The sequence below is a fragment of the Centrocercus urophasianus genome, unplaced genomic scaffold (genome assembly GCF_019232065.1).
Source record: "Centrocercus urophasianus isolate 14NV4802_14NV808 unplaced genomic scaffold, USGS_Curo_1.0 seq_22, whole genome shotgun sequence".
NCBI classification, from domain to species: Eukaryota; Metazoa; Chordata; class Aves; order Galliformes; family Phasianidae; genus Centrocercus; species Centrocercus urophasianus.
In genome coordinates this window covers 2234316-2261858 of record NW_024884778.1, presented here as the reverse complement: position 1 = coordinate 2261858, position 27543 = coordinate 2234316, and the positions used below count along the sequence as shown (strand labels likewise).

Below are 27543 nucleotides of genomic sequence, written 5' to 3'. Positions count from 1 at the left end.
AAGTAGCACTGAGTAGCAGTGCAGGGATGGCACACTGCTCACTGAACAACTTCTTCCTGACGTACTGCATTCCCTTGTCCTCTCCAGGGACACCCCAAATGCAAAGTAGTACTGCTTACCTCTTACTCTTGAAAGTCTGCCCTACACATAGTGCAGAAACACATCTTGACGTGCAGATGTGGACAATCAGAGGGAGCAGTGGCTCACACAGCCCTCCCAATGTCCCTGGTAACACCTCACAGTCTGCATCTTTCTGTGGGCAGGTGAGAATAAAATGCAGCTTGCAGTAGCAACGATCCTGTCTGGAGGATGGAAATGCTACTGTCATCCCTCCTGTCTAAATAGGCTTACAGCTCAAAATTGCCTTCTGGGCTCCTAACTAGTCAAACAATGCAACACAGCTGCAGCAGCAGCATTTGCTTTTCCCTTTGTACAGGCAGGTGGAGAGCAAGCTTCTGAATAAAATGAATCATACTAAGTATACCATCAGATTATTACTTGGAAATACATCCCATATTTTCTCAGAACTCAGCCTGGAGTAAAAACAAACCGAACTTTCATTTATCAGCTCTGATTGCTATGGACACTTTGTGCCGGTTCTCCAACATTCCTTGCAGCAGCTCTGCACCAGAGCCTTTGCTTTAATGGATGCTCTCCATGGAGCAGACCAAGCAACCTCAGGCTTTCTTTTAAATTTATTTTTTTTTTTTCCGTCCTCCTCCTCAAGTCTGCACAAAATTAGGAAAGACATGATGGGATCCTGCCATGTTTTGCTTCAAAATGGGTCTATGCACTGCTCCAGCCACCTTGAATCTGGGCATTGTGTTTCCTTAAAAGGTTGCTTTAAGCAAAATTCTTGCAGAGAACTGACTATAACTGATGCAGCATCCTTGCACAAAGACCAAAAACCATACCAGACCTTGCTGTGTTCACCTGTTTGTCTGCTAAGATTTCCAGCATTTATTCTTCACAGCATTCTATGCACACTCAGGCTCAAAAAGTCATCAGCAACCCTTCAGCAGTGATGAAGCAGGAGCCTGGGACAGGTTCCCCTGCTTGCTGACAGGATCAGGCAGACTAATGATAGCATTTCTGTTCTAAAGCTCAGATACTACAAGAATAGGATTATGCAAACATCCGGATGTTCCTGAAGACACAAAGAACACCTTGAAATCTTAAAACCAGAAGATAAAGGGATGTCTACATAGCAGAGCACTTCTTTTTTTATCAGATGTTTCCCTAAAGGTTCGAGTCCTATGTGTTCCCAGAGCCCATCTCAAGCGAATCAACATCACACACAGTCACATCCTCCCCTTTCTCATTAAACACTTGAACCAGAGCTGATAGCAGCATCATTCTGCTTTCGTTTGATGGCACCAGACCAGTCAGCATCACAGACCCCAGATGCATTTTTCCCTCTCAAATGCTTTTAAACTCATCTCTCTCAGTGAGTCTAACCACCATTCAAGGCTGTGCTGCATCAGCACACTCTGTGAAAGCTCTTTCATCCTATCAGGTTGAGTTGCACCAGTGTCTAATTTTTAGTTGCTTAAACTTCTATTATACCTATATCTCACTCCTTTCATACAAGAATTTTTTCATCTTTAAAATGGAGACATCCATTACAGAGATGTTGGAAGGAGCTTTACAGGCAGAAGGCTACTCAGATAAAGTAGTAATATGGAATGCATAAGTATTTGAAGATTATCTTTTAGTTATATATTACTCACTATTCTGCATTTCCTATAAAAGTGGTTATCCTAAATCAGCTGGCTGCAAGTTGTATTGGAAAAGCAATATATGTGATTGAGATGTGGTAGGGAAAAAAAGCAGTGGCAGGTCCCAAAGATGTTAGATTCTGATTAATAAAATTTAATATTTTTGAAGGATAAAACCAGTCTGTACTTGCAGTCTGGGTGATTTTCTTTTTATCTGCCCTACTTCCATTGCGGACGATATGACTTAAATTCCAATAAGTTCTTGAATGAAACATTCATAGTGTCCACATCAACTCCCTCATTCTTTAGTCTGACAAAAAGCCCCAAAAAATTATAGATTGAAGCTTGAGAGAACAAGAACATAAGTATTAAATTGTTTGGAATCACTGCCTAAAAGTAATGTAATTAACCAGTTATTTCTGTGATGTTCCTGTCTAATACAAAAGTTTCAAGGCACATGATGAAAGAAGCCAATGTTGGGTATAGTCAGCACCTCTGCCATGAGGTGGGTGGACACAAGGGGCCCAGGTGACCCTTGGTGTGGGTCAGTCAAAGCAGCACAGCTCTGTCAGGGAGAAATCTGGCCCATGAGATTTGCACTGGAGAGAGAAATCTGTTTTTAAGAGCACTCCAATCTGGAGAAAACTCACGCAGACGGCGAAGTGACTCTGTGATGACAGGTGACAAATGAACTCTGCTGTGACAAGCGAGTAAACTGTTAGGGAATAAAATATTAAAAAATGAATTTCTTATGTCCCCCTCCCTTTGAGAGGGCCGGATCCTCCACTGTGCCTCCAGCCTGCAGCTGGAATTTAGCGTAAGAGCCCTAAGGCTGCAGCAACACTTACTGCTCTGTGCGATGCCTGTGTTCAGATCAAAAGAAAGCTTGAATATTTTATGCTGCTAAATCTCTAAAAGGGGAAAAAATAACAAAAAGCAGATGTAGACCAGCAGCACAGCTTCACGGCATATGTTTCTTCGCACTGGATTCTTGGTGCCTGAACAAAAACCAAGTTGGGATTTTTCCCCCTCATTCTCTCCGTTTAATTTAATTGTGACCTTCCATTTTTTCCTCTAGAGAAGCTTGATATTACTTTGTAAAGGGCATTTTCACTCTTTAATTGAAAAAGACAATCAGGCTGTGGCAGAAATTATTGTTCTCCACCTTGAAAATTAGTGCCTGGATTGGCTATTCATACCATTTAAGCTGAATTGAAGACCTGGGGCCAGTGTGCATCCTAATGTGTAAATTACAGCTCCGCTCCCCTTAGAAGCTCCAAAGCAATTTAACTAAATAAAGAAGCCCTGATGAAGGTCCTTGGTCGATTATGCAGCATTGGAAAAGGACAAGACCTGGTGACTGCACATTTCATTCTGGGTTTGGCAGCAGTGCTCTGCTGGTGGCCTTCTCTTCTCAGCAGAACGGGATGCACAGGGGAACAAGTAAAAAAAAAAAAAAGTGAATTATGGCTGAATTTTAACCTGTCCTGATGAAAGGAGACATTCAGGTCCTTCAAGTCCTGCAGTCCCTGCAATGCTTCAGCACTGACAGAGCAGAGGTTTTCACACACTTCAGTAGGAAGGAACTGAACTGGTTACGAATTTAGTGGAAAACACGAGTATTTAAAAATCAGGAAATGGGAAATGCTAAGCAGCTTTCAGACACCTTAATTAGAGATAACACAGCTCTTAATTGTGGAACTGAATTCATGGAAAATCAATTAGAACATTTAAAAAATTGAGATTAGATGGTAGAGGGAAATGATTAATAGTATTGACACTATTATCAGGACAAAGGAATTGTTGGAGAATTTGTTTAGCAAGTTTACTACAGTTCTAAAAGCTAAGAAGAGAGTTTACTTAACAGTGAAAGTCACGGGAAGTGAGAGTGGCCATTCCCTTGGGAAGCATTTGGAGAAAGATTTCCTTAACACACTCTACTGGTAACTAAATTAACAGAGATTTGTGCTAATCTCCTAATGAGCTATTCAGTACCACAGGACTGAGCAGAAACAAGGGACTTCTGAATGCACTTCTCCCGGAGAGATCTGAAAAAGATTATCACAATCTTTTGGTAAAGAGCTCGGTTTGTGTCTAATGCATTTTAGTCCATTGTATGCAAAAGAAAATAACAACACAAAACCAAACTATGTCCAAGTATGGGAAAGCCTAGAAGTTAAGGAAGCAAGAAGGATTTCTACTTGCACCTGCAGCAAACCTTATGCCTCTGAATCAGGCCTGGAGTTCAAGCCAAGAATTACCAATGGGCCCCTTAATTTATTACAGTCAAGGGAAAGTGAAGGTAACTAATTGTCAGCCCATACCACAGGTGTTAGAAATGCTTATAGCAAATCATAACAATGAGCTTCTTTTAAAAACTGCTGAGGTCATAATTTTATCCCGTTTCGCTGCAAGAGAATTTCTATTGTGATACATCACATCCAGTAACACCGATCCTGTTGCAATATATCACAGCCAATAGGAGAAGCAGAAGAAATAGGAACAGATGCAATACATCACAATTTGACAGAGCCCCACCGAAACGTGGAAAAGTTTATTGATTCATCCTCAGGAGCAGAGCTGATTTATAAAGTCTTCTTGCATCTAATGCCTTAGCATTCATTGCACATTTCAATAACAAGCAATTCCAACTATAATAGTTGGGATTATGTAATGACAAAACACTTATGGAAAAAAAAATCAAAAATTCAAGAAAGCATGAAATTACAATAATTCAGATGAATTGTTAGTAATTATGTAAGATGATGAATTGAACTTTTTCTAATTGTCTGTAACAATTTTATATATCAAAATTTCCCAGCTTCCTTGTTTGTTATTCAGTGAAATGAAGATGTCCTATGCCCATTCTTAAGCCAAATCAATCAAGAAGGTTTACACCTATCCCTGAGCAGATTGAGGAACTTGAAACACACAGCGAAGAGGCTGAAAGGAATGAGTTGTTACTTGCAATTACTTTTTCTTCCTGTGATAGAAGTTTAAAAAGTGATTCTCAAATCCCAGGAAAACCATTCCTGCTTTTACGCGTGCTGGTGTACAAGTTGAACTCTTTAAAGATAGTTTTATATTAAGAAAAAAATGCAGATGTGTGCATGTATGGTAACTGTTGAGTCTGCCTGAACCACTGATTGAGCATCTGGGAAAAGGACCCGGTCAGCCCTGGGAGCACAGCTGAAGGCAATTCAGCTGTGTGAGCAGAAGGGGTGCAGCCTGGCTGCACCTCTCAGATGTCATTTAAGGGCTGACTGCCACTAGGGAAGGCTATCTGGTTAGAGATCTCTCCCCTGTGAACCTAGATCTTCAGAGACAGGTGAGCACTTTTCCTTTGTAACACCTTTCCATCACAGTAGTCCTTTTATTGTTACCCCACCTGTATTGCCATTCCACTGCACTGATCTTTCTGGTTGATATAATGAATAATAGTTTAGGAGAAATTAGAAGAGTAATCTTTTCACTGCCCAAGCAGCAATTAGCTCAGTGTTTGTCAGTGCTAGGTTTTAAGATGAATAAAGAAAATCCACGTTTTCCAGGTGTGGCTGAACCTAACAATTCACCTACAAACAGAAGTACTTGAGCAGGAAATATTTCCGTTTATCTGTTGCACTAACTCCTGGCAGTCTCTGCAGATTAGCATCCTTCACTTGAGAGAAGCACCACATCATACTTGTGCAGGCGCTTGGCCTCTCACTGCAGCTCAGTGCTCACTAGAGCTATGGTGATGGTCAGCCTTACCTATAAGCAGTGTTCCTGTCACGTCCTGGTTTTATTGTAATTGAGTACCTACAGTGAAAACTTGCAAGCCATACCCTCTGCTAGCATAAATCAGCATCATTTCCCTGACCTCAGTGGGGTCCTAATGATTTACACCAGCCGAAACAAGCTGTAGCTATTACTCCTCCCTACCCCTGCATTCATACCAGGTGAGAAGCTGCATGCCTCTACCCCAACTATTCCCACTCCTATCAAAGGAAGCCTTGTCATTCTCTGATCCACTTTCCACAGAATAACAGATTTTTCCCATGCTCCAGGCATGTACCTTTCCTGCTTAGGTCTGCAAATCTTCCCAGCTGAAGATGATGACTCTTTGCCACACACAGCTGAGTTCATATATTTCCACTCTCCCTTTGAAGAATCATTTGTTCACCTGAGCATTTTGCTTAGCCTACATGATCTCGTTATCGCGTCCAACTGATTAATTGTGCTACACTGATAGTAATCTGCCAACATGTGCTGAACAAAGTTTTGTTTGTTAAAACTTGTAGCTGATAGAGCAGTGAGGACACTCATTGTTCATAAAGTGAGATAAATGCAAAGAATGGAGGAACTAGGTGATAATTTATTTATAGATCTCTGCAGAAACACTGAAGTTAGCAAGTATACCATCTGTTAAATAGTCACACTATTCCTAAGTGCATATTAGCAATCTAAATGTGTGCCAAACACCTGATCTTAGCTATCTTTTGATAGTCTTTTTGACAAGCAGCATTATGCTTTATTAGGTTATGTCATGTTACGTTATAGAGCTATGCTAGGTAACAGTAACAGGGAGGATGGGGTGGTTGTGCACTGTTGGTGTAAGCATGCACTTGGGGCAAAGAGGTGGTTTTGAGAAGCAGCCAGATATTCAGAATAACAAGAGCAAATGCAAATATTGCATTTTTATTCATCTTCAAGTTCTTTTCTTTGCTTAGCATACTTTAGGCTGCTACTAATCATTGCAAATATACGCAAAGAGGGGAGAATAGATGCAAAAATCTTTTGAGCAAAAAGATCGCTTCCAGCCAAAAGAAACATTTTTCCTGACGGTCTGCCTCGTTCCTGGTTGTCATCCTGGGCTACATACTGAAGACAGACAATTCTGTAATTCATTACTGAGAACTTTCTGAATGAGATGTTGCAGTATTTTATGGGAGATGGAGCCTGCCTGGAAAGAAGGTCCCTTAAAGATGAAGAATGAAAGAAGAATGACTCCTATAATGAGTCATTTTTACTTTTCTTTGTGTTTGTTTTGCTCTTTTGGGGATTTTTTTATATGCAATGATTCTTTATTAGACAGACATTGATTATTGTGTACAATTATCTACTAAAAATGGCCTGAGGTAGAGGAAGAAAAGGATCATTTCTGTTTAGATTTATTACAAGTCTGGGAGTGAGAGCTGCTTGCAGTGTGATAAGTCCAGAGCCAAGCACTGGAATGGATCATCTAAAGGAAATGTCTGTCTCTAGGAGTCTAATAAGTTAGATAATTATCTGTTTGGATGGATATATGTGTACTCAAACCTGTGATAGACATGATGAGTAGATTAAATGATCACTAGTGTGTCCCCATAGCATTTTTTTATACCTGCCATTCACTATTGACCAGAAGAGGACAAAAATCTCTCCAGCAGCAGGAAAAGATGGGCTGCTGTGTATAACCAAAGTATAAGCATGCAATGGAAGTGGTAGTGCTCCTGCATGCAGAATTGGGTGCTTCAGAGATTAAAAAGACAAAGTCAAATTTTTCACCACATGTAATCTGAATTAGTCCTGCTAATTATAAAGTAAGACAGCCTGTGAGCCATCTAGTACTTCTACTGTTTCAATGCTTAAACAGGAATACTTGCCATTATCTTAATGGGTGAACACGGACAGGTGACAGTTTCTTAAATGGGTAAAATGATACCTTGACATATTGTGTCATTAAACTAAGAATTGCTACTAGCAATTTATTACTTTCCAGAAACTATTCCAGTTTCAGACTAAAGTATCCCATAGTTAATTCTGAACTGTCATGAAAACCTTTTGTTAACTGCAGCACCGGACTTCCTTTTTCATTCTTTCTTTCCCAGTAAAATCTTGTTCTCAGCAGAAAGTTAGATCTGATTAACTGTAATGAACACCACTGGTTGTGCTATGTATATTTGTCATACGAGTGCAGAGATTTGCAATTATTTTTAATCTGTTTTTCTGTAGGAACTGCACAACATGTTACATTAGCAAATCAAGGAAAGGAATGTGATAGGAGTGGGAGATGCAAGTGTTTTCACTGCTAGCATCTGAATGTTCTGACTTTCCCCCATCTTTTTCCTAACTCCTATAACACAGACGGACCAATATTTGTTCCGGTCTTTTCCTTCTCAGAAATAATTTAACCCACAGGAAAGAAAAGGAAAAAAAATATATGATCAGTTTTCTCAGAGTGAATTTTCAGAACAGGTAAATAAATCAATCCACACATTAAGAGGTTGGATAAGCGTATTTTAGATACAAATCAAAACTCTTATGAAGGCATGCTATTGTTTTCTTTCCCAATTAGTATTAAAGAGAGGCAGAAAAATGTTTATAGTTTCACTCCATTCATCTCTCTCTTTTTTGGTGTCCCTCTGGACTGCAAGGCGAGTCTAGCTGGCAGGCAATTAAAAGAACATCAGAGTTTAGAACACGTTCCTGTGTATTGGCAGGTACCATCTATTGTGGCTATGACTGTAAGGAGGTGCCACCACTGCCTAATTCAATTCAGTCACCTCCAAGTAGACAATGTCTTCATAGGAGACGAATATACAGGAGATGAAGAGGAGAAAAAGAACAATTTACTCTGTAAGGTTCAGCTAAGGGAGAGAATTGATATATTGACATAAATAGCTGAGGCTGTACAGGTAGTAATCATGATGGCTTTGACCAATGAGAACTGTTTCTTTCTATTGAGCTCCGGATCAGGTAGTTGTTCAGCTGATGAAAAATGGAACAATTGTTTGAAACAAGAACCTGCAGCACACCACATTGACTTAAGATTTAAGGGGAAGCTGCTGCTGTTTATTTTATTAAAACATTTTGAAGTGCTCTGACAGAAGTAGTAAGTCAGCTCATCAGGGTGAGAACTGGATCAAAAAGTAATCTGTTTTTAAAGAACATCTGTTACATCATGTCCTGAAACTGAACTGTTCTTTTAAAAAGAATGAGACTGAGAGACTTCCACATTTGGGAAATGGGAGAAAGTAGAAAATACTGTATTAGATTAGTAAAAATAATGTAAAAATTGATAAGCAGACATGAAAGTCACCCATGGGAGTCCAGGCATCAGTGCTTTTTGCACCAACTTCCCTGGGGCATGGTGTGATTTCTATTTTTTTTTTTTTTCTCATTGCAAGAGTTCTTATCCTCCCCTTTGAAACCAGTGCTAAGGTTCATTCAAGTCAATTAAAAACATGCCCACTTGCCACAGACAGTTTTAGGAAAGAATGTGCTCATTGAAAATATGGCATACTTTTGTCACTTACACACTCTAGGGGAGTTCTGATGAGGTTTAATTATCATTTATACTTTATAGAAACACACCTGTGTTTAATTGATATAAAAAAAGGAAACCCAAAACGTTTTTCTCCTATTCGTGCAGATTAAGACAAATAAATTCTGATGTGTCACTAGAAAAACTCGCAGAATACACTAGCTTTACAAAGAGGAATTTTAATTCATGTAGAAATCACTTGTTAAGGTTTAAGTGCTTCATAAATAACCATTTTATTGTTGCTGAAGGACCAGGTAGGTGGATGGATGAGCTATTTGTCCATACAGTGCTTCAGTTCACATAGTGAGATTTTATACCACTGAAATATATATTCTTGAGTTATCTATAAGCACTGCATGCTTTGGAATGTAACTCGGAGTAAATCTGACTATAACATGGTTTTGTTTTCTCTTTCTCTCTTCAGATCTTGAGAACTTTGAAATGAAAACAAGAAGCACAGTGTCAGTCAGAGAAGGACAAGGAGTGGTTCTGCTCTGTGGTCCTCCACCACATCACGGAGGTACGTGGAGTAGCTCTGAGTCGGCTGCAGCCCAAAGAATGGATTTGTGCTGTTCTGTTACCACTGCTGCTATTGCTCTGGATAAGGTAGAGTTCTGGGGACGTGCAGTGAGCTAACAGTGCCTTTCACTGTAATGTTTCTGATTTCTTTAATGTAAGCTATCCTTAAACAAGGGACACGTTATTTGTACCCCTTTCTATATAGCTACAATCCACCTACAACATGAGTGTTTTCAGTGCAATACAAAGGCTTGAGCATGTATGTGGACTATTGTTGGAGCAGTAACGTTTCTCATTAACCCCACTTTTTGCATCTGATAGAAGCAAGAAGCTCTTGAGAGCTATTTTTTGAGATTATTTTTTTTCTCCCCAGCACTGACTTTTGCAAGTTCTGAGCCACCTGCATTTTCAAATCTTATTTTGGAGGTGCTAGAACTCACATTGTAACTGCTTGTCTTGTGAGGTTCAGAGCAATGACTATGGTTTTCTTACATAACCAGCTGAAGATGATTAGAAATCTTGTCCTGGAAAAATAGATGCACATTAAAGAGGTGTAAATCAACAGTACGGTTACTGGATTGAGGGAATCAGCAGTTCTTATAGCACTCACATAACCACACACCCAAAGGAGGAGCATGCTGTGAGCCAGCACCAACGTCCTGCTCTCAGTACTGTTTTCTCAATCCTTCTTAAGAAATAGCTGTTCCCATAAGAAGAAGGTAAACTGTGATCTATAAGGAGGATGCAGTATATCAAAGTAGTAGAGAAACCCATCAGTCAATTTAAAACCCACAAGTCTTGGATGGAAAGGAAACATCAGTTCACTTAGTGCTTGCAGCTGTATGAAAGAGGTATGTAATCAAGGAGATGAAGTGAAATGTGGCCCTTAAGGGCAGAGAAAGCTTCAAAGAGTTCCTGAAATGTATCAGTGGGACAAAGACAATACATCCATCCATGAGCCAGTAAGCTATATGTCTTCTTCCTGCTGATAGGTAAAATTATGATTTGGCAAAGCAAGAATGAGTATGTCAATAGTAAGTGAGCTTACTTCAGGTTAATTGCATGAAAAAAACCCCAGCACCCTGTCCATAAACAACACCTCTGTCACCAGGTTTAAGCTAGAGGTGGGATCTGTTGACCAACAGACTAAAATAAATAGAACAGTAATTTAAACAACAACTACACACCCCAGCTCTTACTTCCTGCACACCTCCCCCTCTTGCCTATTTATGCACCTGCTGCTCTTCAGCCTCAGCTGTTGTTATTTATGATGCTCATTAACACACCTTATAAAGTTCAGCATCTGACCCTTCTCTGCTTGTTAGTGATGCTCTAGGGTGTAAGGGTGGGGAGGCAAGCTGTATTTCTCTTTGGGGCACATCTATTCTACAGCTAAAGTTCTTTAGGTCAGCAATTTTTTTTTTCTGTATCATCAACATATGCTGTTTCTTTATTACAAGAAAGAGAGAAACATCTTGTATGGAGTTAAGTGTTGAAAACCGTCTATGAGGGAGGAAGAAAGCCTGAAGAACTTTTCAGTTCTGTAGCTGAGTGTGAGCCTGACCTGCCTGTGATTAAGGAGTTGTTCCCTGAGTGGTAATACTTGACACAGAACTATGGGCTGGGCTGTTTCTTCGTTTATTTTGTTAGAGGTGAAGTGTGATATAAGGCTTGTTTCCTCCAAGCTGGATCCCTGCAGAGCCTTAAGAAAGTTGCTAATCTTGTTAGAAGCAGCAGGATCACTTGTGCATTTGCATTTACTCATGCACGAGGGCTGCTGGGGCTCGAAGCTGGGATGCTGACTCAGTGGGCTTTTTCTGTACTGCTGTAACAACAGCAGAGCTGGATTAAAAAAGCCAAAAAGGCTCTTAAAGAAGTGAGAGCTCTGAAGCCTGCTCAGTAGAGACAAATGTTGAGTCCTCAGCTGGCAGAAGGGCATAGGGGACAGGGGAGTGGGTATGTGGAGATGAGATGAGCAGTGCTTTTCTGTGTAAAAGGCTCTTTGACTGCTTCCTCATGTTGTTTCTGCATTTTGTATTAAACAACCATCTGATAACATGCGTAATTTCCAAGTGATGGATTGATGTGTATCTCCCTTTACAAAGCTGAGTGCCTTAATCACTGCTTTAGAGCAGCTTTCCCTCTGCTCCTGTTTCTGAGCTCTCCTATGAATCTTTAATCCTTCCCTGAGACCATCCTGTGCTCTCCTCCTGCAGAACCAGCAATATTGATCTGAATTTGCTCGGGCTGAGAAGGAGAGCTCTGAAATGTTATATTCCCCAGACTGATAAATCAGAGATGGTTATCAGCTGCCCCCCTTCCCAGCTGTGCCCTGAGCTGGCAGTGCTCCCTCCTGGTGCTGGCAGCTGAGCTGGGCTCACTGCTTGGGGTCTGGGTGAGGAGTGAGAGAAGCCCTGCACAGTCACCTGTCTTGGATAAAGATCCGAACAATTAGGGTTGCAGCACTAATAAAAAAGCCTATGAGCTGGCGTGTGCATAATGAAGTCTATGTTGCTGTAATTATCCCTTCGCTGCCACACGGCCTCTTTGAAGTAAATGCAGTTCTGTGCACTCAAGGCACCTTCTTCCCACAGAGTCAATAATGGCACCAGGATTACTTTAGAGAGCAAATATCATTTTCCAGTGTTCAGAGCTCAAACATGTTAATTTGGGTTAAGTCCAATCAGCTGCACAAGAGAAAAGGAGCTGTAGTGCGGTATTTATTAGGCAGTAGCTGGGCAGAATTAAGAAATTAATTACATGAAGGTGATTGATGTTTTCTAAGCTTGTCTGTGAGACCAACACAAGTGTTAAATTAAAAAGTTGAGGATAGAAATGATATGAATTTTACTTTATTCTCTCTTCTGTTGCAGGATTTAGTTCAGAAAAACTCCGACTTGTACAGTGCTATGAATGTTGTATTCTTTCATTATTTGTAGGAAGTGGAGTCATTTCTGGGCATAAGGCTGTCGTAAGGTTAGCAGGGTTCTTTTCCAACCCGGGAGGAGATCATACTCATTTTTCCTGACTTTAGAACAAGTCTGACATTACTGTATGTGATTTCCTTCAGAACTTAAAACAAAAGCTGTGATCAACTTCTGCTGTTTTGGCCCTTACCTAAAGCACTACCAAACAGAGACTGCCCAAACCTGCTTCAGCTTGTTTCTCTCTGCGCATGGTGACAGAGTGCTTAGGGAAACATTTGTTGATTTTTGGCACAAGCAATTCCAGGATGCAGCGAAAACCAGGAGAAGTAGTGTTTCCCTGTTGGCATCATCTAACCCATGTTCCATGTTTTGGAAGTCATGTATTCACTTCAGGATAGCGAAAGGCATTTCTAAAGATGCTGTTATAAATAGATAGGTAAAGGATGAATGATGTCATATTGGCTAACTTTCATAGAATGGCCTGGGTTGAAAAGGACCACAATGATTAATCTGTGATATTTATTTTATTTACCCAAAAAAGTCTTGAACACAGCAAGAGTCTTTATAAACCATTTGTCTGGTCATAGAATGGCCTGGGTTGAAAAGGATCACAGTTCCAACCCCCTGCTGTGTGCAGGTCGCCAACCAGCAGCCCAGGCTGCCCAGAGCCACATCCAGCCTGGCCTTGAATGCCTCCAGGGATGGGGATCCACAACCTCCTTGGGCAACCTGTTCCATTGTCTCACCAACCTCTGTGTGGAAAAACTTCCTCCTAATATCCAACCTAAACCTCCTCTGTCTCAGTTTAAAACCATTCCCCCTTGGGGCACAGGTGGGTGTTTATGCAGTCTGTGCACGTGAGGAAAGGACTAGTTAGTTGCAAGGTCCTGGGATTTCCTGGTTTTTGTGAAGTGGAGGAATCAACCTCATAGACTGTGGAAGGAGCTAACCGTATGCAGGGGCCTCCAGAAGATGTCTCTTCCCTGGCCTTTTTTCTCCTTTCTGTACATTCACATAGTTTACTTTTCTAAAGCATCACAGGTTAACCACAGTGAAAAGAGAATTAAGAAAAAGTGGACTAATTGGTCTCTGGCAGAAAGCCTTCTGCTCCCTTACTTTGAAGCATGTTGATTTGTTTTCAACATCATATAAGTAGTCAACCTAGAGGGAATGTGACAGATATACAAGGCTCTGTGCAAGGGAAAAATGAATTGGGTACAAAAAAATAATTGGTGCTGATAATGGCGAAGGCTTGTGTAAGACTCTTACTGAAGCCTTTTCATAGCAGCCTCTGAAATTCAGCAGCTCTGGATTTGTGTTGGGGATGTGAACCCAGCAGCTCTTATTTTCAGAAATTCTATGGTTAAATGGAAATCAAAATAAACTTTAGAAAGGTAACTTCTTTTTCCTCACTAAAATAGCTGGTGGCAGCAATTTTCAAGTCTATTTTAGCTAGACTTCATTAGCAGGTTACTATTTTTTTTTTTTTTCCTTACATAATTTCACTTCTATGTCTCTGCTACCTTCTGTTCGCCATTACTTTCACCAGAGCCTTCCCAGCTGCTGATTTACTCATGTAAATGAGCGTAACCCAAAAGTGATGGCATGGGCCTTGTACCAGAGCCATTAAATGAGGAAAAAGAAAGGAGCACAAATCAGATCTGTTCCAAGTGACCCAAAATGGAGACATTTAAGTAAAAGTAACTCCTTCTTTAATGTAATATTACATTTTTCTAGTCTATTAAATCTATTAATATTTTTTGCTTATCATGGCTTTCTGTGAAAAGATGCTGTGTGAGGGAGTATCCTGCTGGGGCTATGCTTTAGAAGGGGAAAGAAGTTTGATCTATGAAGTTTGGATCTTTTTCTTGGGATTTCATTCAGCTCCCACTGAAGTCAATTAAAATTAGAGCTTCTACAGAGTTTAATGGATCTGAATTAGGCTCTAGGCAAGTAAGGTCTGGGAGCTGGTGATGATGAGCCTGCAGTGAGGAGAGTGGCAATGTTTATATGCCTGGTTCTGGGGAGAGGAGGAATTAAAATATGAAAAGAAGAGGCCTGAACTCATTCCTGGTTCATGGGAGTATTAATAGGCAATGAGGCAATGGTTCAGTACAGACAGAATGTAATGGAGATTGCAAGATCATCAGGTGCTGTGCTGAAATCGTAAGAGATGAAAACTGGCTGTTGTACCTACTGAAATGTAGATTGAACAAGCTCTGTGCAGCATAAAGCTACTTTTTAATAGATATTCATTAAGGTTTGTATACCCTGTTGAGCATGGAGAAGCTTGCTGCACCTCTGGGTGGTGCAGGAGCCACCAGCAGGGTTTGGATGGTGTGCCATAAGATGACCTAGAAGTCCTTCATGGTGCCTTGTCCGTGGGTCAAGGCTTTCATCAGCCCTGTAACTGTGCCAGCACTGGAACTGGAGTCTAGGAAGTGAACCATCAAACCTATTTTTCATATTTAACTCACTTTTGGTTTACTTGTGTTGTTATGGAAAGCCTGATGGGTGTCCAGCTATGCTGTTCAATCACGTACATACAAGTATTACACTGCTTTAGGACCTGTTGCATCTTCTGGGCTTACCATATGTCAAAAATAATAATAATTAAAAAAGGATACTGTAATAAAACAGAGCCTATTACAGAATTTAGCCAAGGATAGAAAGTGTCATTGATTGCTCCCTGGAGACGTGTCATTTCTAATGAGAGTTCTAAAATGTTGGAAGATGATAACATAAAACTCCACAAAACTACTGGAGTTTGCAGACTTATTATCATCCTATACCTATGCTGCAACTGAGGGAGGGGAAAGCAATGTAAATAATCTTTTTGAAATGCTATATTTGATGGGGGAAATGTGTAAAATGAAGCTGTTGGCAGAGCACTGTTAGCTTATGAATTATACATTTAATTAGAGGGAGCTAAACTGGTACATTTTGGAAGTTCTGATTTACTGGGCCTTGTTAATGACAGAATTTCTGTCCTGCTGCTGCCACTGCAGAGCTGAATACTGCAGCCCAGTATTGGGCATGGAGTGGGCAGGAAACTTCTGGCACTGATGGAAACACGGGGTTGGGGTAACAGGGTCTTTGGATGGCAAGCTCATAGAGCTCTGTCCTGCTGGTCAAATGAATTAGTTTTAAAGTGGCTAGGCTATGGATGTACCTTTTTACAGTGTGAAATGCTATGGAAGAAGGCAGCAGAATAGGGTTAGGAAGTCAGAACAGAACAAGAAGTATGGAAGATAAAGAAAAAAGCAGAGAAGGAGTGATGTGTAGATATTAATCTCCCAGATGTTTGGATGCAGCAGAGTTCTTTCCCTCAATGAAAATCTAATGATGTCTTGTTACCTGTTTCCTTTCTCCATGTGTGGAGTGGAGAAAGGAGCAGTAGTGCTGCATGATCAGCAATTGGCTCTCAGTATTGAGAGGCAAGTTGCAATAGATAGGAATTATTTACTAAGCCAGCTTTCTCATGGCATTGCAGCACTGCCATTTCTACCTAAAAATAGGCTGAAACAGGAAAATAAAAAGCAGCAAGGGACAGAAACTTCTGTGACCTTCTCAAGTGGCTCGAAGTAAGTTAGAACTGAAGCAGTGCTTATCCTGCCTGTGCTAATTTGTGCATCCCCAGTGGTCTGCCCTGTAACTGGCTCGTTCTTTCAACCAGCAAAAGCATTAAGAAGAAGCAAGCAAATCTGAGGATGCATGATGTATGTTGCTCTTTTCTAGGCTTGTCTTTTGCATGGACCTTCAACAATAACACCTTATACGTTCAGGAGGACAGACGACGTTTTGTTTCACAAGAAACGGGAAATCTGTACATTGCCAAAGTAGAGCCATGGGATGTGGGCAACTACACCTGTGTGGTGACCAACTCCAAGGCTGGGCAGAGTGTTCAGGGGCCACCCACTCCCCTCACCCTGCGCAGTGATGGTAAGCTCTCTTGGCACACTCGGTATGAGGTATGGCTCAACCATCAGATCTAGAAAGCTGTTCTGAGTGAGTTCCTGAGGTGACTCACCTGCACAGATATACAAATACCTTTTCAGCCATGCCTCTAAATAAATGTTTGCATGGAGAAGTGCATACCTGGGAGATCTCTATTCAAAGTTGGTTTTGTAAGTTTGCTCACCTGCATTTCAGTGTATTTGTGCTGCTTGCAAAGCCGCAGTGACGAGTTGTTACCGAAGTCTGTACAGTGTTATATTTCTGGTATAAATAAAACTCAACTGTACATTATTGCATAATACTCTCACTGAGAGACTATGCTGCTCTATAACATTCCATCTGATCATTCTAAATGAAGTTATAATTCCCAAAATCGAAAGTTAATAATTTGGTACCGCATGTAAATGCTTTAGATCTTTTATGCCTATTTTCTTCCTTCTCATCATCATGCTTTATTCCTTTTCTCGGTCTCATCAGTCTCTTAATCTTCTCCTATTCTCTTTGGTAGCCTCTGGATTGAGTCCTAAGCAGGCAGTCTCAAGGGAACTGTACAAAATAGCACATGGAGCATTAGCTGGGCCCCCGTTCAATGTAAGATAAGAACCAATTCATTTTTCTGTGTGAGATCTGGGCTAAGGCTCTATCTGAGGGAGACTGATTTTCATCATTCCTGATTCAGTGAGTTGTACTAAAAGATTAATGCATTTTTTTTTTTTTTAAGAATTTCAGCAAAAAATTCAGTTTTTCCAAAGCAATCCCAAACCTGCTGCAAGGTCAAATGCCCTTAAACTGATACTGGATTATCTGGTTTATCAGATACTTGATGAGATTTGGGGATGTGATTACTATATCCAATTACATCAGCCTTTCTTAAGCCCAGAGTTCACATCTGGTTATTTCTAAGATGCTTTAAGTGTTTTGTAATTAGTTTGGACATGGAACCCCTTAATTTTCTCTTGTGTTCAAAACTACCTGGTGTCCTTAGAAGTGGCAGCTTAGTGATGAATGCCATTGCTTATTAGCAGCTAACGAGAGGTGTGAACCTTGAATTCTCCTAATGCAGGTAGGTACTGCGCTTGCACATGCTTCACCATTCACATGTAAAGAGTTTGCACATTTCACATTAAGCTTTTCAGCATAGGTTTGGATTTCACCCAGACAATCAAAACCAGTCTTCAGACATCACATGTGGATGTCCATGGGTGGAGCATAAGGCTCTAACACTATTAACGCCATCCTTTCTTTTACACTGAAATTCTGTTGTGCTAGACAGGTCTGAAGCTCAACTGGAATGCTAGCTGTTTTGATGTTCAACAGGTGTGATGGGAGAGTATGAACCAAAGATTGAAGCACGTTTTCCAGAAACAACATACGCAGCAAAGGGCTCGTCTGTTAAACTGGAATGTTTTGCCCTTGGAAAGTAAGATTCCTGTTTTTTATTTACTGTGGTTTCTAATATAGTTGTACAGGGAGAAATTGTTCCTTTGTAAGTGGCGTAGCAAATTTTTTGTCAGAACATGAAAATGTAAATCTTTTTTTTAACCTTATCTTGGTTTGTTTCTGTGCAATGTGTTCCCAAGACTTTCTGGAATGGGTCCCACATGGCTCTCATCACCCTTTTCTCCAAAGAGATGCTGAGGAGCCTTGGGAAGCTGCAATCTAGCATGCATTGTGCCTGAGCTCCTCGCATGGCTGTTCTTTGCAGAAGCAGTAGAGTGCTCAAATGAAAAGAGATGCTCTGTATTCTGAGAGCAGGTGGTTAACTGAATGTGTAACTCGCCTTTCCAGTGTGTCCCTTTTTCCATGGAAGAGCTAAAATAACCTTAAATTGTCGACCTCTAGCTTAAGTTTTATTTGACAATCCTTTTTAAGGCTTTTAAAGTGTTTAGAGCTTTACCAGAGGTTAAAAGCCTAACTTGCAAGCAGGGCAAATTAATCAAAAGTTCCTGTGGAACCTATGCTGAGAAGTAGAAAAATAAAGCAAATAAAGCTAGTAAGATGAGGTATGGCCTTGCCTTACAGATAAGGTTTTTATAGAAATGAAAATTAGCCCCAAGTTAGTTGGACAAAAAATATTTCTGCAGTCATATTCAAAAGCATATGAATTTCTTGGCCCTAAACAAGTCCCAGACTGGAACGTTCCTGCTAAATCTGGTTTTCCTTTCCAAACAATCAAGTTACTTCTCTTTAAATACCTCTTTAATTCAGTGTGAGTCAGTGTAGGCTTTACACCACAAGTTGTCACTATAGATTTCCATCTGTTGCATGGGAAGCATTTAGCAGTGGTATATTGACTACACAAAAGCATTTCTAAACCAGAAAATAATACGTACGAAACAGAGCCTTCCCAATGAAGGGATAAAGACAGGTCTTGTTAGCTTTGTTGTTTTAACAACGTTATAAGTATGGGGCAATGTGTTCTGCAAGGATATGGATAATGAAGTATCTCAGCCAACACATCACCTCCTCTCTGCGTAGGTGCACCACACCTGCTGTATGTAAGGAAAGGCTCTTGCTACAGTGCTGCAGAATTTCTCCTTTCCAGCCTTTCGTAGCAGGTTAGATGTCTCCAGTTTTTCATCTGAGTATTTTCTCTGAACAGGGCTTTGAAGTACATTTTCAGTCAGTGGGGGAAAAAGCATTATTTCGGAGCTGAAATTTGTATGTGAATAAAGCAAGAAAAACAGATTACAGGTGAAATACTCTTAACTCATTAGTGAGGCCAGCTTTTTACAGGTATGTAGGTAATTAGCAGTGGTGTTCAATCTCTAGGCTTCCTACCTCCAGCTGTTAGCAATTGTAGTCAGACACTCACAAGTGCAGCGATGCGGTCATCTGCACCTTTACATGCCTCAATTCCACCAAAACTCTAGCCTCCACTATTGTCTGTTTATGTTAAAATCAATTCAGCTCAGCGTTTGTTGAGCTATACCTCTGATCTGCCACAAGCTCTAACGGTTATTATCTCTCTTGGATTTCAGAACTGCTTTCCCATTATCCATAATTTTCTATATTCATACTGTTAGTCCACTGGTTCAGACAAAGCTGTCAGCTGCTGCTGCCTCGCACTTTGAATAACAGAAATCTTTCACATCTAAGGCAGATTATAGGCAACCTGCTGCGGTTTTGGTCTCCAAAAGTCTTAAATGAAAGTATTTTCACGGTATTTAGAGAAATAGCATCTCTTTTCTATACGGAACAGCAAATCATACCTCTTGGATGTTGCTTAAAAAGCACTTCTGCATTTAAAAGACAAGTAGAGGAGGCCAGACCGAAGGCTGAGTTTTATGCCCTTTTTACTTGAGGGAGCTCCAAGTCAACCAACTAAGTGCAATCAGACCATGGGATGCCTAGAGGTAGTGCATTCCATGCACCTTTCGAGGGTGCTTCTGGGGAGATCAACACTTACTGCACCCCACTGGCATGAAGCATTTGTGGTCCTCCCCATTGCAATCTGTTGCAACGCTCTGTTCATGCATTTTGCATGGAAACGTGGATGTCACACAGCCCTTGCCTGCTTGATGACAATAAATATAGGGAGGCCAAAGAGATGCTGTTTATTCCTGGAGAGATGGCTTGGAGGAATGGATCTCAAATGGCCAAAACGCTTGGGCAAGCTGTTGTAGTACAGAGCACCAGGAATAGCAGCTTTTGAGAAGTAAGTTATTCCTCAGTGTGATGCTATGTGGCTGCACAAAAGGAGTGTGAGTAGCATGCATCTCTGTGGTGATTGGCATGGAGAATTCAAACAGAACACAAATGCATATTACAGCTTAATTCTTTGAAGAGAGAAAACTGAAATATGAAATACTAATGTGACCATCTCAGATGCTGCAGCCTGTGGCAATTTATTAGAAGAGATGAGACTTTGTGTTCTGCAATACGATTCATTATGTTGACAGTGTTTAATACTATGCCAGTATTAAAAGTCATGTTTTGGATCAAGCTATATTAATCATGCCATATATCTAAATTATGGCTCACTGTCTGAGTGGACTGAGTGCCATGGAAGGAGTTGCTCACAGATTAGCTCAACTGACTTACTGTGCTTTTCTATAGATTTCTTTTCAAGTAACTTTTTTCTCATGTACTAATAGAAACAGTTTCAGTGTTGGGTATGCACAGTTATTAAATTGTGCCCGCATTTAATTTGTTAAAATAAGGAGATAATTTGTTCAGAATCCTCGCAAATGGGTCACTGGTAGCATTGGTAGAGGTTGTAGAAAGCATATTGAATAATACAAAACAGGATTTCTTTTAACCCAAAATACTCTTATTTTTTTCTTTCCGGGGAAGATGCTACATCTTCCTATCGTTTACATATGCAGAGCTGAGCTTTTCTTGAGGCTGTTGGTACAAGCATACAACGCAGCCACAAGTGGGTTCCAAATAACCATCTTTACTAAATTGACATCACAACTCCAGGCTTCACTTCTTTTAAAAACATCTTTAAGAATTTATGCAAGAGGCTGTAGAAGGATCAAGCACAGAATTCTAAAAGCCATATATCATGTAAATCAGTTTTTCTACTACAAGTGAAGTTTGCTACTTTCAGCCTGCATTCCTGACAGAACAAATACCAGAGAATTTGTATCTTAAGGGATGAGCAGGCAGCTCTGCAAGAGCCAATATCACAGGAGTTAATGTGAATGGCCTGTGACCACAGGAGAAGGAAAGATGATATCAGGTTTCAGAGAATGTGAATTCTTTGTTATTTCTGGAGAAATACATCAAGTCACATAGAAGCATTTGTTTAACAAGGCATTGTCTTCATTATTGGAACTAAAGATTTCATCGTTGAAGCCAGTTGGTGCCTTGCCTGGGGCAGGGGGCTGGAACTTGATGATCCTTGGGGTCCCTTCCAACCCAAACTATTCTGTGATTTAATACTTTTGTGAAGTGCCCTCAGATGCACAAGGCTAAAGCTATGGCCAGGTGCCATGCATCAGCTGGCTGCTGAGCCTCTGCCACAGGGAGAGTGGGATGGTCCTCTTGGGGTAGGGTGTAATGCTACGGAAGGATTAATCTGATGTTCAGTATGACAAGACTTGTCACTAACCAAAAAAATATTTTCCATCTCCTTTTCTTTCAAAGTTAGTAACGTATGCTTTTGTGATCCTGCTGTCTGTATGGTAGAGTATAAATTAAATTAGTAGCTGAGCTCAGTACTTCTGGATGCTCTGAAGACTTCAAATATACTATAGATTTATGTACAGAGACACTCTCATATTTATGCACTGTTTTCTTATTTACTCAGGTGAAAGCAAGACTTGCCTGTGAAGTGTAATAAATAAGTACACTCATTGTTTCTGTACACGTTCAAAAACTTCCTAACCCCAAGCAATTACTTAATTCTCCATCTAATGTGGTTGTTAGTAACCATTACCAAAAGCAGACACCCCAAATCTGTATGCAAAAGTACCAGTCTGTGTTGGAATGTCAGATAATGACCTTCAATAGAGTGGATATGAGAAGTACAATCATAAAATGCCTTGGGTTGGAAGAGACCTAAAATATCATCTAGTTCTAACCTCCATGCATCATCCTGCAGAAGCTCACAAGGGTGTATTTCTGAAGCTAGGCAAAATCATTGAAGTAAATTCTACATTCGTTCTTTTTAAAGCCATTCAGATTTTCTCAGCTTGAAAGGTTTCAAACACCCTGTAATACCAGTGCTGATATATATATATATATATATATATATATATATATATATATATATATTTAAATAAAGTATATACTAACTTTGGAAGAAGGTGAAACTGCCCCAAACCCTGCCTTTTGCAAAACAGTGATTACAGCTCCTGGAAACCTTAAGGTGAGGAGGGAGGTACTGCAGAGGCAACAGAGAAATGCAGACCTCCTCCAGCCCCATGGTACCGAAGGCCCAGCCATGGCTCCTCCTGCAGCTGCTTGCTGAAGCTTCAGGTTGGTGAGGGGCTGCTCTCCTGACAAATGTATTCCTTATTCTGACAAAACTAGGCCGCTCAGCACACGCTTTCCCAGAAGAACAAAGTACGCTTAAGTATTTATTGCAATTATGCATTTAAAGACAGTCAAGTTGCTAGCCCAAACTCGGTTTTCTATGTCATCCTGCTGCAGCTGGCATCAGAGGCAGCCTCGTTAGGAAGGATGGGGCTGACGAGGAGGAGAGTTTGCCTTGAAACATCCCCAAGGATGTCATTATAAGTATCTGGTGTGGAGAAGGAAAACAGGACAACATTTTCAGTGCCAGCTTTGGTAAACTTGAGTTGACAAGTTGATGGAGTCACCTTTTTCCACAGAGTCCTGCCTCTGGCCTTAGTGTCAGTGCAGGCTTCCCTTCATTCATAGTCATGCTATGGAAAATAAACTCATAGAATAGGAAATATTTGGATGAAGGATTTTCAGATAGCAGGATATAAATGAATGTCTAATTGCTTTTTCTGCTTTTCATAAACATTAGCTTCTTTTAATCTGGAAAAAAATTATGGGGGAAAAAAAGAGATCCAGAAGAGGTGCCTTTAAAGTAAGCAGTTAAATGCTTCTGGCATTTAGAGTACTGCAAGATTCCATTATACAGCAGCTATTCACCCATTATTTAATATGCAATAGTGCTTTAAAGCCAACAGTGCTCTCCTTCATGTTGTCAGTGGTCGGTGTCAGTCCATCACGAGGCTGCAGAGTACCTCTGGCTGTTTTCCTGGCTTGGTCATGGCAGCAGCCTGTTCTGCACAAGAATTTTCTTTTAAATGACCAAAAAAGATTCTGTTTAGAGAAATTTTGCATGAGAAATATCACACAAAGGTTGGTGGGGGAGATGCTGCTTCCTAACACACTGGCTAGTGTGTTTGACAGTCAATCCCCTCAGAGTTCCTAGTAGGGAATAATGTTAAGCAAATTTGCATTTGGTATGGGCTCTAGTCTCAAAGCACAGGAGCTAGACCTGAGTTTACAGCGTTAAGTACTTTTTCCATTATTTATTGGTGACTTGATTTCCTTAGTCAATAAAAAAGAGTTTGAGCCAGGGACCTAAATAATTCAAAATATGAGCAGTTACGGTCTCTGTTGAAAATGCTTTGTACATCAGTGCTGCAGGCCAGAGACCTTAGGGACTGAGGTGAGGGCAGCGTGAGCTTCTGATTTCTATGGATGTCATGCTTTAAAGTTCAGCACCAAGTGTTTGTTGTTGATGTTACTTCCAATGGAATAGATGGCAGTCTTAATCAAAACCACTGTAAGAAGCCATTCAAAATATCCCTGCTCGTTTGCTTAGAAAAAAGCAGCTTACTTTGGTTTGCTGTAACAGAAGGCAACTGTGAAATCCAACGCTATTAATATTTCAAAGCGATCTGGTGACATAATAGATCATGATAGCAAGGCTTCTATGGTCTATGGTATTACCAGGAATCCAAGAATTATTTGTAGCCTTCTTTACACCTGGCTGTCTTTATCATATAGAATACATTGATCTAAATGTAAATGAAAATGAAAACATGAAACAAGAAATATTCTCTTTAGTCTCTATCTCCTTTCAGCCTCTTGTGCTTTCCACTTCCTTGCTCAGCTGTCTTCCTGCCCTCCTCTACTTCAGATCCCATTTTTTATACCTAGATTTATTGTTCTTTTTAGCTTCTTTGAATTCTTGTGCAATGTTTCCTATTTTGAGGAGTGAAAATACCTCTATTGCCAGAGGGAATTTGTTTTCTCCAAAACAAGTCAATTATTCTGTGTTTCTGTGGTGTTTTTTTGGACCTCTAGAATTGTCCCTTCACTGAACTCTCACAGTTACTGTGGGGAAAATAAAAATTGGCTTTACAAGCAATCATTGAGGGCTTCACACCACAGTTAGGCTTGTGCTCCTAAATTGGTTGGGTGAGTTATAAAAACTCAATCTTATGAACCTCTGCAAATCACTCTTAGAAACTGAAATGATTTCTTTTTTGAAATATGATTCTACAAAGGGATTTCACGTTATCTTTTCTTCTGTAACAAATGCTCACTCTTTCTCTAACAAATATAATTATTTAGTCCGGTCCCTAATATCAGCTGGAGGAGGTCTGATGGAAGCTCACTGACAAAGAAAATCAAACACGACAAAAACAAAGGAGTTCTTGAAATCCCAGATGTTCAGCAAGAAGATGAAGGCTATTATGAGTGCATTGCAGAAAACATTCGAGGCAGAAACATTGCAAGAGGTCAATTATTTGTCTATGGTAAGCAGATTGATTAATTTCTTCTTCCTCTTTTTTTTTTTGTTTTTCTCTACAGGGCCTGATAACATTCAGATGTATTTTGTAGATGAAGTCTATTAGCCCCTTACTGGAGATATGAAATGTAGTTCAGGTTAAGCTGATTAAAAAATGATTGCAGGTCTGCAGTGACCTTCACTGAATTATATCCTCAGCAAATAAAGATATTTTGCATTAAAACTCAGATTGAAAATGTGGGCTGTGCCATGATGAAGTTGTAAAGGTTAATACAAAGCAGAAAAAAAAAAATCCCTGGTACATTTACATGAAACATTAAGGGCAGGCAAAAAGATTTACTCTCAGTAGCTCACAGCAGCAGAAAACTGTGCTGTCCCTGATGCAGATTAGGGAAGGATTCATGAGATTTTGGTTCATACGAGTTCTAGCTGAACAATGTTTCTCCAGAAACAGATGAGGGCAAGGCAGGGGAAACTCATCTTGTTGCCTCCCTCTCCTTCCTCCTTGTGTAAAAGCAGGCAATAATATTTCTGTGAAACTGTTCTCCCATTTCCCTTCCCATCCTACGCATTCATTTCCTGTGGTCCAAGTTATGCATGATGTTCCACTGTAGCCAAAGCAAATTATATACTCTTTAGTCCCGTTTTTAATACTCAGGGAAAAAAAGCAATGTTTGTGCGTGAGTAAGAGATATGGAGGTCTTTTCCTTACCTTATGGGTCTTTGAAAATAAGAGAAAAAATAAAACTTCTTAATAAAAAAGGAATTACAGAAAAGCCAGACTATGTGACTACAATTAATATCTGGTGAGAAGACCTTGGCGAAAAAAGCAATGCAAGCTTTGCTAATAAGCTACCACTCCTGCTGCCGTGGCTAATATCAAGATCTATGCTGGGAATAGAGCAGTCTGCTGCTGCTTTGAATATTTAATTATTTCTTTGCTTTTTAAGGGGTTATTTTTGCACACGTTGGTCACTAATTTTCACAGAATGTCAAAGAATTCCAGTAAAATTAAGTTCACTAAACTACCTGGATGTGACTGATAACAATATAGGCAACTAGAAAATTTTAATCAGTTATTACAATTTGAAAGAATATACTCATTAATTGTGCTTTGTAAATTAATGGCTGTTCATAGTAAATATGTAAACAGGAAGTGTGAAGAATTTGCACAAGAATTTTTATTGTATTAGGAGCGCACTTGCATATTATCTACATAATTGACTTCCTCTTAATGTTCTGCTGTGTTTTACTCAGTATGTAAGCACCTCATCTTTAGGAAATAGGGTTTCTTTGTTGGGCACTGGATGCTGCTTTGTGAATGGCTGTGAGTGCATGTGTCTTAGGCTCTGAGAACAATAAAAACAACATGTAATTAGAGTAACTTTGGAGCATGGAGAGGTCTGTCTTTAGTAGACTTTCATGCCCTGTGAAATGTTGGCATTGTAGTAGTGTCAGGGTGATTCGTTGGGGCACAGCCATGGGCTATCCCCGTAGGGTTGTGCTATGGAGGTAGGTTTAGTTACTGATTATTTTTTAGAAACTTGTTCTGCTCATCTTAAAAGATAACAAATCTCTTCCTGAAATGAAATTGCTGTATATAAGAAATTGGAGCATACGCACGCACAAAGTCTGCAGATTTATGACTTAACCTAGCCAAAAATCTTTCATGGGATGCTGAGACATCAGCCACTCACCTGAAACACTGGGGGATGCAATGTAGAACCACACTTGCCAGCAGCTTTGGTGTATCTCAGAGCCTGCTGGGCATTGGTCATTCTCCCTGGCTCTCATATTCACCAATATATTTACAACTATTTTGTATGTCAGCCTCGTGCTAACTCCTCCTCAGCTCCATCCTTCTGTGTTTATTTGGATGTTTACAGAGCTTCTTTGTGATTTTTGCATATTCTGTTTGCTTGTTTGTTTGTTTTTATAAAGTAATATCTTTATGTCAGTGCATCACAAATGTTCAGAAGCAGTTTTGAATAACCCTAATTCCTTTGTACAGTTTCTGTTGTAAGTTATACCTGACGAACTTACAATGTAGGTTCTTCATCTCAGGTACGTGTGTAAAACACAGTGGGTAGCACTTACATCTGTGAATTTGATTAGCTACTGACTCATAGTTTGGATTTTTCTACTTTTGGTACACAGATTATAGAACCTGGAGAGGAGTGCCCAGACTTCTGGGTATCTAAATAACCATTACTGCAAATTTTGGCCATAAAAATCAATGTCTAAACTGAATCTCTTGGCCACTTAATTTCTAACATCTTCCCAGGTTAATCCTGAAGTTCAGTGACAGGAAATCTGTTGTGCAGAATTTACTTGTAAGGCAATGTGAATGTTTTGGTCAAATACTAATTAGCTTAGCTCGGTTCGTTAATTAACAGCAGCATATTTCCAGCAAAATCATTTTTTCTCCTGCTTAAAATGGTTTGCGTGTTCTTTTCAGAACTCCCTGAATGGGATAAAAAAATCGAAAGTGCCTTTCTGTCTCTCTATGACAGTTTGTTTTGGGAATGTAAGGCAAAAGGAAACCCAACCCCTTCCTACAGCTGGTTAAAAAATGGCCAGCCTCTCATGTCAGAGGTAAGGTTTTGTCTTTTTAACTTCTTGTTTTATTTTTACAGGGTTTAGTTATGACATTCATTGTAAAATATGTTACTAGTTTCATAAATGTAATAAGTTTCAGAAATGATAATTAGTGTATCATCATAAACTTTGCAACATAAAGCCTCAGTTCTTTGAGTTCATATGTATTGAAAATGTCAGTTATAATTTATCTTGCAAAGCATGTGAGTGCTACAAGATATGACACTAAGTATAGATGGGTTAATAAATCACCATTATAACTAGTGAAATAAGGGTCTGTCCATAAATAGTGAATGCATGTGTAGGCCACGTGTAATTTGGGAAGCCTGTAGGATGCCTGTCCTAATTGGC

At 40.0% G+C, this 27543-nt stretch overlaps 1 protein-coding gene across 1 annotated transcript in view; it reads left to right on the top strand.

Moving 5' to 3' along the window:
• CNTN6 (contactin 6) overlaps window positions 1-27543 on the top strand; it is a 72195-nt gene that overhangs the window by 4827 nt on the left and 39825 nt on the right. The window contains exons 2-6 of the mRNA XM_042823486.1: window positions 9428-9523; window positions 16188-16391; window positions 17724-17826; window positions 24417-24601; window positions 27053-27189. Coding sequence (XP_042679420.1) covers window positions 9428-9523; window positions 16188-16391; window positions 17724-17826; window positions 24417-24601; window positions 27053-27189 — 725 coding nt within the window. The remainder of the gene's footprint in view (window positions 1-9427; window positions 9524-16187; window positions 16392-17723; window positions 17827-24416; window positions 24602-27052; window positions 27190-27543) is intronic.